At 33.8% G+C, this 12682-nt stretch overlaps 1 protein-coding gene across 1 annotated transcript; it reads left to right on the top strand.

The window, feature by feature from the left end:
* The first annotated feature begins 449 nt into the window (after window positions 1-449).
* Window positions 450-6937, top strand: LOC125659039 (homeobox protein MOX-1-like). Its single transcript, XM_048890583.2, has 3 exons — window positions 450-1330; window positions 4412-4617; window positions 6356-6937. Exons 1-3 carry the CDS (start codon window positions 976-978, stop codon window positions 6746-6748), a joined length of 954 nt encoding a protein of 317 aa, XP_048746540.2. The 5' UTR covers window positions 450-975; the 3' UTR covers window positions 6749-6937.
* The last annotated feature ends 5745 nt before the right edge of the window (window positions 6938-12682 follow it).

Below are 12682 nucleotides of genomic sequence, written 5' to 3'. Positions count from 1 at the left end.
TATTCCGTAAACAAAGAAAATATATATAGCATTTCTGGATAAGAATGATTAAAGTAATCGAAGGAATCGCATGCTTGTGAAATCTTCAAAATGAAGTTTAGCATTAAGAGATACGTTGATTCCCAAACTGTTCTAAATTTTCCGGCTTTTAGATTGGACACGTGCAGGGATAGAGTAATATATTAATGGAGAAACTCTATCTTCAATAAGTAATGTAATATAACTTTTATTGCCCGGAACAGACCCTGGGATTAAGCAGTCAGAACTGATAAAGCTTTCAATTCAAAAACAGGTAGACTTTTACCGTAATACTCCCGACACCTCGGCAAACAAATGTTTTCTTATCAGTTTTCTTTTATGACAATTTATTATAACAGCAATGACATGCCGAATTACTTTGTCCAAGTGGCAAATTTGTTCCGTTTAATCCAGAAAGCCGCGATATGACGTTTAAAAATCTTTCTTTTCTTTCTTTTTTCTCGCCAAGAAAGATTCGGGTACATGGCCGATAGAAGGTGGAACTCTTCTGTGGCGTCAGTGACATTTGATTGATGGGTTAGGTCCCTCCTCCAACAAGATCGCTTACTCCGGCCTCATTAACTGGCTAATAGATTTATATCAACGACGACTTAGTGGCTTTAATTTCTCTCGTTACCAATGTCGATATGAGAGCGTGGCTGTAAGTGCTTAGACAAATCATTTGCTACTTAATTGAACGAGGACCGTCTGCCAATAACAGAGAGGCTTTACATTTGAAGAAAAAATTGCTTCGTCTTGAAAACAATACGTCCTCGCATACTTAATCCGATATTCTCGTGATGCAACTTTAATAGCTATAAACTTTCAAACAGAAAGACTTACTGATATTCCTCTCTTTTTTACCATTCTTTACTTTCACTTTGGGAATTACTTTGAAATTAACTTCGATTTCTGTCGAAGAAACTCCAGCCGCCGTGGAAGCGATCAAAGGACGACATGGAATGTAGGCTTAATCCACGACCTGGAGCCTTCTTATCCTCGTGTCACCCCCGGGATGTGCATTTCATCACCACTCCACGCACCTGGCACCCTCATATCTATGATCCGCCCCCGAAGCAGCCAACGCCTTTCTTGATTTCACATATTCTGGGATTATCTGAGCAATGCAAAAACAATGAAGCCCGAAAAATTCATAAAGACAGCGACAATTCTCCCAGCAGTCGAGAGGAAACCCTAAGGAGCAGCAATTACACGACAGGGGACGACTACAAGGACGATTGCAAGTGTGGTGGGTGTCTGAACGGACTGAAAGAAAACGACAATCAATTGAAGAGCGGTTCTCCTGTAACAAGTAAGGATTTCTTCCGTCCCCTAAGGACATCAACGTTCATGTTTCTCATTTACAAAGTTGCATGATTTCATTAAAAACTTAAAAACGTTTTATTAAGCATTCAGATGTATCAATTTTCCCTCGTTTGACATGACTTTTTTTTTTTTTCTTTTAAAAAAGTCAGCTAAAGAAGTGCTATAAATTAAACGTTTCATTTTCCCTCAAGAGCCGATTTGTTTAAGTGGGCACGCAATGCAAACGAATTTAATCCAAATTGGAAATGCATCTCAATCTTCAAGATTGAATAAAACTGACAATTTCAAACGTTCTCATTCTTTATGATTCTTAATTACATCTTCTTAGAAAACATATTTTCTCTTCGACAAAATACGTTAGTAAGTAATTAATTCCAGTTTGGTGTCTAGTGGGCATACAAAGGTGCAAGTTGTAAAATTAAATCAAATAGGAGAGAGGTTCCTGAATGAAAGGTAACAATAGAAATGAAAATACATGTACATACTTATACAAACCATGGTAGTACCCGAGAGAAAAAAATGTCAAATGTATGGTCAATAATCAATGAATTGTACTAAAATTTAAATTTACCTATTTGAGTTTCTGAATGTTATGACACTATATCTTATTCTGACTGCTTCAACTAAATATTTACTCAGTTTAGTAATTACTGATTTGTTTTCAGTAATCATTAGCCATGAAAATTTCTTTATTCTGATAAGTTGGTGAAAATTCTTGTTAAACTAAATAACATCATGAAAGAACATCCTGACGATAACAAACAATGATCAATCTCATAACTCCTATAAAGAATACAAAATTAAGAGTAGGTCAAACACGGACCCCTGGACACACAAGAGGTGGTATCATGCTTCTTTCATCATTATATAATGGACAATCAACAAGGAAATCGGATACTTAACGTACCAGTATTGTTTTAATTATAGAGTGCCTATTTACTAATATATTGCATAATAATTAAAAATTGTTTTCTACATCAGTACCAATCATATGTGTGTGTGGACCAAACACATTAAAAGATTAAAGATAAAATAGGAAATGGCGGATGGAACTTGAAAGAACATACCAATTTTTAGACGGTTCTTTACATACTAATTTTTGACAAGGGATTACTTCGATTACCTGTCAAGATTTAGAGTTCATGGCAGGTATGTGAACAGTCAATAGGGGATGTTTACTACTTCTAGGGAAACGACCCCACCCCCTCGTATATCCAGGGGTCCGTGTTTGTCTTACTCTCAATTTTGTATTCTTTATAGAATTTATGAGATTGATCACTGTTCAATATCTTCACTTAGGATTCATTCTCATGGAGTAATTATGATTCCAAAAATAGTTTATGCATATATCTAGTAATCAAACTGATGAAATCACATAACATTAATTCATTCAATTGTTTCGGTTTTAGACGTCATGTGTATTAATTTACTGGTTTGTTTGGTTTCTTCTATTCTTTGTATTCCCAGAAAAGTTTCAAACTTTAGAAGTATACAACATGTACATTACATAAATACAATTGTATGAATGGCATGTGGCCCGAATACAATTATTCATTATTATTATTTTTCCAAAATAAATATACTCTCAAATGAAAGTTTGATTTTATTTTCGACAAACAAAATCACAACTCAATATTACATTGAATTTGCCTAATATTTCTTCTAAGATGCCAATACACATTCCATAATTATACAATTAATATCTCGGTAAATTAATAATCTTATATGATAATTAAAGTCACCTACACCTAAATGGTCTTGTTCAAATTAAATATAAAACACTCGTGCACCTATATTTGGCATCGTTAACGGACCGTAACTGTCACGCTGTCGTATGTCAAAACCACCACTGTCGGTATTTAATGTATGTCGATCCCAATCTCCGACGATGTCATAATTAGCCACGCATTCTAATCGCTTGGTCGTAAACTTAATTCTTGACCCCCTACCACTCGTGTTTATCGAAACTGGAAAATCAATCCCGAGCAATCAGAAATCTCGATTCTATTGGGATAACTAATTAGTAATTATGATATAGCGCCTGCTGGTTTCAATGATGAACGGCTGACAGCAGTTACATCTGGAAACAATCGAAAAGTTAATATTGAGTCTCGGACTCTTAAATGGTGTATTCGATCACGTGTGTGTGTCACCACGTAGCACCATAATTATATAAAGACATAAAATTAGTTTATCTGTTGGATCGGTGTGTATGCTACTTGTGGCCACTCTGAAAATATTTAATTTCTTTAAGACAGTCATTAAGTTAAATATAGATATTTTTGTTTACATTCAGATACTACTTCTAAATCAATTTATTTCCAAGAAAGTCAACGAGTTAAATATAGATAGTATTCATAATTGATTTTTACATAAAGATTTTAATTCCAAATCAAAAACTAAAATATTTCATTATAATTATTTCATTATTATGCATCGACATCATATTGTTGACCAACAAGCAAAATGATGAGAGACAAACCAAACTGAGTGTAGGGCCTACAGTAGTGGAGATTAGACAGAACATTTATTTAACGTTATCTAGCATAAGTATAGTTACCTGAAAGAATTATATTTACTCTCAGGTAAAGACAATGTTACCTGTGGCCTGGACGCCTTTAATTGAATGGTAATTAGAACTAAAGGAAGTCTTAACTACGGCATATGTATATATTTTTTTCTGACTGGAAGTTATGATACTAGATAAGAAAGTAGATTTGCGGATGGGTAGGGTAGACTTTTTCTTTTTATACAATATACCGCTGACATCTATCACAGAAAATAATTAAATTTTATATATGCGTATTCTTTGCATTACACATGCGGTTAATATATTTATTAGTTAAACTATCTATATCATGCTCATAATTTTTATTTGATTGAAAAATAATAAAGTTTAAGATTCTTTAAATTCTAACGGAAGCTAATTCTTTTTAAAATAAAAAAAATAAAATAATCCCTGCATATATTTTCATACCAGCATATAATTTGATAGGGGTATTTCTATGAATATTATTAATTTTACAGAATCAATACCCTATTTTTATTATTTCTTTCAATCATCTAGACACCAATAAATCTGTCGAGGGCGAGAAACGGAAGAAAACGGATGACGGCGACTCTCCTGATCAGCCGACAAAGAAGAAAAAGGCGCGAACAACTTTTACTGGGCGCCAAATATTCGAATTAGAAAAGCAATTTGAACAGAAAAAGTATTTGTCGTCGGCAGAGCGGGCTGAAATGGCAACATTGCTTAATGTCACAGAAACGCAGGTACAAAATCGCATTTGATTGTTCATTAATTACTCTATATCATGCACATTATTCAATGTATGCAATTGTTTTACAACAACTTTTCTCTTCTAGACTTTAAAAAAAAAAAAAAAAATTATCTATCATTGTACAAATATATTTTAGGCTGCACAGACTAGGATGCAAATTTTATATGAATTTGGTAATTGATTTACCGTGAATTTGGACAGATGCATTAAATGCAAGTTTTCAAAAATCACAAAATCACAGTTAATTATCTCCACGAATTCAACTTATTGTACATGTGCTATACAACGTGAATAAAAATACATGAATGTTATTACATAGGACATAGGAAATACATAAGTATAAAATTGAATTGTAATATATATATATATATATATATATATATATATATATATATATATATATATATATATATAAATCATTGTGTCTCCTGTAAGCAATATATCAATTTTAATGTATATAATCAGTATATCAGAATTTAACCGGGAAAAGTTGAGCTACAGATTTTATCTTTATTTAGTATATCCTACATAATACATATCATAGAATAGGATATATTACATTACACAGAAGGAGTACAATGCCCTGAACATTTTATCTTCACTTTCACTACTTACATGCACTTGTATGACCTACACAATACAATTTTGCTGAACATTTTAAACATTATTAGTATTATATTGCTGAGCTGTCTGGACTTTCTCCGGAAGTGGATACTCTCGTAGTGATCAAGATGAAGGAATCTGACGAAATGTCACAGAAAACTCGCGCATCATAATTTACGTGGAACTCTGTCTTTTAAACGAGAATTTATCATTTTATTCAAATTAAAACTAAAAAAAATCCTAAAGGAGTGCTTACGGAATATCGAAGGATAATAATAATTAATAACAATAACAAATATCAACAATGAGGATGAGTTATGGAGATACTTATGTCTACCTTTAGATTTGTTTACTTCTTGGTATTGCGTATTGGATTTACTCGATGAAATACGTGGTATTCATGTATCTAAGAATGAAGGATTTTCATCATATGTGTGCCTTATGTGTTCATACCACGGAAGAGAAATCCATAACTTTTCAACTCCCAACGTATTTTTACATAAAGCAAAATATGTTAATGTAGGACATTTTAAAACAAACTGTCCCTCTTGCGTAACTTTTATGTATAGAGCGCTAAACTACACCGGAAAGTTCGGTATGTCAAGGGCTGTGAAGAATTTGCAAAGTAAACGCAATAGAAAGTTAGCGTGTTGAGGTTACGTTTCTCGGCACCTTGAAGAGAAGACAAAATGGTTAAGATCTGAGGAAGAGAAAAACACCAAACAGTAATGCGCCTCTTCCAAGAGGGTCCAACGAACAATTAACGGCAATAAATGCATTAAGTAATTGTTATTACTACGAGGAGATAACTGCGAAAACAATTAAGTAATTATTCCGCGATAGCATTAGCAGTAGCGAGCTCCAAGAACAAACAAAGCCGAGAGATATGCGTTAGTTTCAATTTAAATCCTTTAGACTGAAGCATACTGGGCATATCTGTTACAGTTTTACACGTGATACCAATTAACTGTCCATTTTTTCCTGATAACAAGCCTGCATTTGCAATCAGCGTGTCACATTTTGGACAGTAAACGGTTGTTGAATAAACGCTTACTTGGGTAGACTCTTAGTGTTTCTGTGAAACGCATCAATAGACATACATTTGTTTACACTCTGTTGTCTTTCAGGTGAAGATATGGTTCCAGAATCGTCGGACGAAATGGAAAAAACAGGAAAACATTTCCAATGCCGAAGCAGCAGAACACAAACTCAGTGTAGAGAAAGGCGCTTTTGTGCAGAAGAGTAAACACATGGACGACAAAGCGCTCAGCTCACCCTGCTCCATCGTCATCAAACGCGAAGATAGCCATTCCTCTCAATCTTCAGATGACAAACCCCCAGAAATATATATGTGTTGTAACAATATCAAAGTTGAAAATTCAGTTGAAAATGACATACAAGTTGAAAATGAATTACCAGAAATAAGAAATGACATCGATAAGAGTGAATCTAGCCCGGACATTTGTAGTGATATGGGAAGAGACGGTGACCGAGAGGAGGGTGACCGACCGGCGGTGTAGTCACCCGTGTCTCAAAGTTTTCCATTCACCCATTTACCTGTATACATCATTCACCTGTCTTCATCATTTACCTGTCTTCATCATTTACCTGTCTTCATACCCCACCCCTTGTCTAGTGTTTTGTACACATACATGAATAGACCTAGATACTATTGAAATATACATGACATTAAACATTTTATACCTAAATCCATTTCTTGAACAGTTCTCTAGGATTTCTTCAATCTTGCATTTTTTATTAATTGTCGGTTATTTTTCTTCTTCTAGATTTAGCTTACGAATTTCAGTTGATGTTGCATTGAATTACCGATATACCGGTATATGCGATGGTGAAATTCATCATATTTTTATTACTGAAGGTGACATTAGAAAAAAAATGACACACGAGGTAAAATTACTCAGAAGTCCAATGTTTCTGCCTCCGATATCTCTACCTATTGTAATGATAGTCATTTCCTCATGAATGCGATATACACTTGTAGTTGTGAATAATGCGCGTATGAATTTTGAGAAATAAGCAGGTCTATTTTAATGCTTGGGAATTCCGACAGAAATGAAAGAAGGATGTAAGTATGAAAAATAAATTTCACTTTTGAAAAAACATGATGATATGAACTGAAACTCCTCACGCCGGTGTCAAAATTTGCCTCTACACCGGTGTCAAAATTTGCCTCTACACCGGTGTCAAAATTTGCCTCTACACCGGTATACGTTTCATGGAGCCCTCACACGCTTAACGAAGTATGCGGAGCGAAGAAACGTCGCAGTTTATGCCTTTATATATTTTTAAAAATGAAATTTATTTGTTCAGTATCATATGCAGGAAATGAATCTTAATGAACATTGTTAAATTTAACGTACGTAAAACTGTAATTTGTAAATTACATTACCTGGTAATCAAAGTATATTTGCAAATAATTATCAGCATGCATTTGTATCAAACACTCTTTGAAAATACAATTTTTAAAAATTCCATTTTCGTGTACATTCGTGAATTTTCCTATACAAAAAAGATCTAGTAAGTGATATACAAAGGCATGCACCGAATTCCTGCTTTAAAAAAGAAAGTAAACACCCATAATTCTAAAATCTTGGTACGGTCTTCACTGAACAAGGCAAGCAAGAACTATTAAGACTTAGTATCCATCATCAATTTGAAATTGATCTGTTTAAAAATTGACTTTTGTAGATGTCACTTGAACATATAGGCATATTGTTGTTTGGGTTTGTACACGAGGGTTCCATTTCCTTCGTTCTTATAAGGAGTATTCTACAATTATTAATTCTAGCTATAGCATACCAAGCATTGGAGTGCATGGAATTAAAACGTTTATTTTCAGAACAATTAAAAAGTAAACAATTATTAAAATATATTTCTTTAAAACCTTTAAGCTGCGTTGTATTAGATCATGAAATTAAACCACGCCGTCGATACACTCTGTTGGGGCATGGACACAATTTGAGCTGAAAATTTTCAAAATTTGGGTTGTTTTTCTTCTTCTCATTTTTATTGTTTACAATGCTTAACTAAAGTATTTCTAATCGATAACCAAAATTTGAATATCAATTGTTGAGTTACAAGTGAGATACAGCACTCACAATTCCTAGATACATTGTATGTAAACAAGGTTCGAGTCATGTTTTTGTTTACATATACTATATAGTAGATTGCTCAATAAAAATATGTTTAAAACAAAATAAGATGAGTCAAACAATAAAAACTGTTCACATGTGTTCAGAATCAACTTGTAATTTGAAAAATCTGCTTTAAACAAAACTTTTAGTAGTATATTAACCCCTGTAAACAAAAACATGGCACGAGCCCTGTTTACATAACAAAGAATTGTGAGCTCTGTATCTCCTATGTACCTCGACAACTGACACTCAAACCTTTGCTAACCATTAGAAATACTTTATTGAAGCATTCTAAACATTGAAAATGGAAAACTAAAATTTGAAAATTTTCATCTCAAACCGTGCCCATGCCCCTTTAAATTAATATATTCATTGTTAAATTTTCAAAACTGATTTTACAATTTAAAAATTGCAATATCAGCATAAGTGCATATGATTATAGATATTCTACAAGCAGGCTACGTCAGTCATCAATCTCGACATAATAGTCAGGCACACTGCATGTTGTCTGAACTTCAAAATAATAAAGAAATATTCTGACCTTTGCTCATTGCTGTTAAAAGAAATTGTCACCACGGCATAATTTGTTTTGTCGTCAATAAAATCAAGAGATCTCAGTATATATATATATATATATATATATATATATATATATATATACTTAATTCAAAATCAGTATTTTCATCAGACGGATCAGCATTATCTCCAAGATTATATATTTGACAGAACATTACGTCATCAACCACATCGAACATTAAGAACAATAACATTAACAACAGATACCAATGGACTGATACCACTTCTTTCATGAGGAACTTGATAGGTTGAGCAATTGCCCGGATGCTCGAGGTTGCATATTTCCTACCCCATTAATTAAATTATGAAATGTAAGACTTATTTTACATTATATTTTTCGGATAAAAAAGAAGTTTTTTTTTAACACTGCAAGCCGTGCTTGTAATTTTAGATAAGGTGCAGATGAACACGTATTTGTTATCAAGCAAACCCTCAATTGTCAGGTTTAGGACGGATTAAGTGTGACAGACATTAATTTCATACCACCAATAATAGATAACACGTGTTATGACGGCTTCTTAATGCTAACTATGTTCAGTTTTGCACCGTAATCTAATATTTATCTGTAAGTAAATGTAATCTAATATTTATCTGTAAGTAAATGACAAACGAAACTAATTGTATTATCTGCATGACTATACTCGCATTCCAGCTTTATTCCTTGTAAAGAATTTCAATTTTTCAATGTTCATTTTTTTCCTTCCTCTTACATTTGCAGATACATTACATGTCTCGTTTATATTATCATAGATCCTCACGAACCATTGTAGATATACGCTCGCGTACTATATAGCTAGACACATAAGACATATATTTGCTTAAAACTGTTATTTTCTTCCTTTTCTTTAATATTTTTCCCGTCTTTCTCGGTCAACATAACCACTTCCTAACTCTGTAAACAAAGATCTTAATGAATTTATATTTATTGTCCAAGTTAGAGAAAAGCTTGTGAATATAACATGTATCTGAAAATTAAAAGACACAAGATGAAGAAAAATCATTAATATTAATTCTGATTGACATGTTTACAAAACAAACAAATAATAAGAATCTTGCTGAATATGAAAGCGATTTTTACACGCCTAACGTTTTCGTGTTTGGACACAGAAATACACCTTATTCACAACAGATGATACCGCATTCTCATCGTCTTGAAAGCAGTGAATTTCGCAAACGTATGCAGAAATAATTTACCAACACGTGGTTTCATATAGTTTTTCCGTAGATACTATTTTAGCTGTAGACGTAGTCTAGCTGACCACGAAATCAAATGATCAGCATATTACAATTGATGTTGATTTATATGAAGATCATTGCGTAGCTTTCCTTGAAATAACGCATCAATGAAAATCGACGAAGTTTAATGTCCACGAAATTTTTATAAAGCTACAGTACTAAGTACCAATTGTTGTTTGAAATTTGTCGGGGAAAGTCAGTGATGGCAGTGTACATTCTTCCACACATCTAACCTGAACCATATGTCTGTATGTCTACGTACAGTCTCTCCCTTGTATGTTATGTAGACAAAATACCTTTTATCCTTGTCAGGATGCTCTGACTTGTTCACTAATGAATTGATAATGGTCGCAATCGAATAACTCTGGTCACGCTTAATTTACAAAACATTGGCAAATACAGCATGTTTCAAGCTGCAGACCGTGTTCTCCTTAGCCAACAGCTAGGAGCCCTGTTATCGCTTTCCTTTGGTTTTAATGGAGGGGATAGTTTTAGAACGATATCCGGAATCGAGAACGAGATAAGTCCACACGCAGATGTTATAACTAGCAGAAAATCATTTAACACATCCAAAAATCTTCCCGCAATTACTCTCAATGGTCTTAGACACAATACTCAATTTATTTAATGATCAATCGTGGATGTACTTACTGTGATTTTGTAGGAAAAAGGAGAAACGGAAACCACTTTCATTAAATGCTTTATCTTCTCGTCTTTATGTCGTGATCTGAGATCAGACAGAGAGAAACCAAGAGAGAAAAATCTCAAATTTTCCTCCGCCTGTGAGCAATATTGATGGACAAATTATAGACCTTGCAATCTTTTGAGTCTGAATCATTTCTCCATATTTAGCTAACTAGTAAGTAAAATAAAAAAGAAATCCATGCACTTGAAAAGTTCTTTTCAAGCAAATAATTATAGTCATGTGTAAGGTTTCAGTGCAATGTTAAGATGATAAAAACTATATTCAGCAAAGTTGCACCGGTCATCCCGGTATGCTGTTATATACGATTTCTTACATGTAAAACACTGAAATTTGTAGTCACTGAGGGGTAATTATGAATGCTGTCTTGAGGATCTGAACAAGTGTCATTTTACGTTATGGCCTCATGTATATTTCCCATATATTATCCGAATCCTACAACCGGACTGGGTGGAGCCATTATATATGTGTGTTACGCGAACATGTCCTATTTTCTGTACAAGTATTGCCAACACAAAATAACGAACAATAACTCCTAATAGAGAAAGCCTTTTGATAGGGTACTGCAGAGAAGCTATGATTCTGTGTGAATAATTACATACAGTCGATTGGTAAATGCCTGTGCTTACATTTAACTCATACAGGCATACACGATAGTTTGTCTGCCGATTTACGATCCGAATTGCACTCTGATATAACACAGATTATTTAAAATCAATTTTTCGCCAATGAGGATATTTCGTACGGTATATTAATGCTTTCGGACATTCAATGTAACAAGTATTAAGTTTTTTCTATACGTTTACTTGGGAGATTTATGAGATTGATCATTGTTCGTTATCTTCACTAATTAAGTACAGTATTTCCAGATTTCATATATCACTCAATAATGAATTATCCTTTTTTTTTAAACTGGCGAATTAACCCAAACTGAATTCTAGGCCAGTGTCCCCGCCTCTTTCCCAGAAAAAATGTAAAGTACTAAAGATTCTTTGAGAACTGTAGTTTGTGTTGTTCTATCTATAAATGATCTGTCACGTGTAGTAGATGTCTCACAATGTCACGTGTAGTAGATGTCTCACAATGTCACGTGTAGTAAATGTCTCACAATGTCACGTGTAGTAGATGTCTCACAATGTCACGTGTAGTAGATGTCTCACAATGTCACGTGTAGTAAATGTCTCACAATGTCACGTGTAGTAGATGTCTCACAATGTCACGTGTAGTAGATGTCTCACAATGTCCATAGATCGTGAACTTAATAACCAATCAAATCTAAACTGATTTAATTTATTGATTGATGTTTTCCGCCACACTCAACAATCCCTCAGTTATATGGTGGCGCCCAGTTTTTAATGGTGGAAGAGAGAACCCAGATACAATGTACCTGGGAAGAGACCACCGACCTTCCGCAAGTAAACTGGGAAACTTTCTCACTTACCGGCGCGAGCGGGATTCGAACCGAATGCAGGTTATATATATCTACCTGTATAACATGAGCAAAAGAAAAAAAATCATACATCATTTTCTACTACATTTTAAAAGCAAGAGGCCCATAGGCCTTATCGGTCATCTGATTATTTTTTAAAAGTATCACTAGACTAGCGCCAACGGCTAAGAAATCCTGTTCTGCATATCTACAGTATAAAACAAGATGTGTTATTAAAACTTTAATGCCCTCGAGAGGCTTTGATTGATTGATTGATGTTTTCCACCACACTTAACAATTTTTCAGTTATCTGGTGGCGCCCAGTTTTTATTGGTGGAAGAGGGAACGCATATAC

This window comes from Ostrea edulis, chromosome 9 (assembly GCF_947568905.1).
Source record: "Ostrea edulis chromosome 9, xbOstEdul1.1, whole genome shotgun sequence".
NCBI classification, from domain to species: domain Eukaryota; kingdom Metazoa; phylum Mollusca; class Bivalvia; order Ostreida; family Ostreidae; genus Ostrea; species Ostrea edulis.
The sequence above is the reverse complement of the archived record's forward strand: the minus strand, read 5'-3'. Positions and strand labels throughout refer to the sequence as shown.

Bases quoted from the DNA above. Each gene is read 5' to 3' on its own strand.
- LOC125659039 (XM_048890583.2), top strand. From the start codon at position 976: ATGGAATGTAGGCTTAATCCACGACCTGGAGCCTTCTTATCCTCGTGT. The intron at 1,331-4,411 runs GTAAGGATTTCT...TCAATCATCTAG, and splicing joins GAGCGGTTCTCCTGTAACAA to ACACCAATAAATCTGTCGAG. The intron at 4,618-6,355 runs GTACAAAATCGC...GTTGTCTTTCAG, and splicing joins TTAATGTCACAGAAACGCAG to GTGAAGATATGGTTCCAGAA.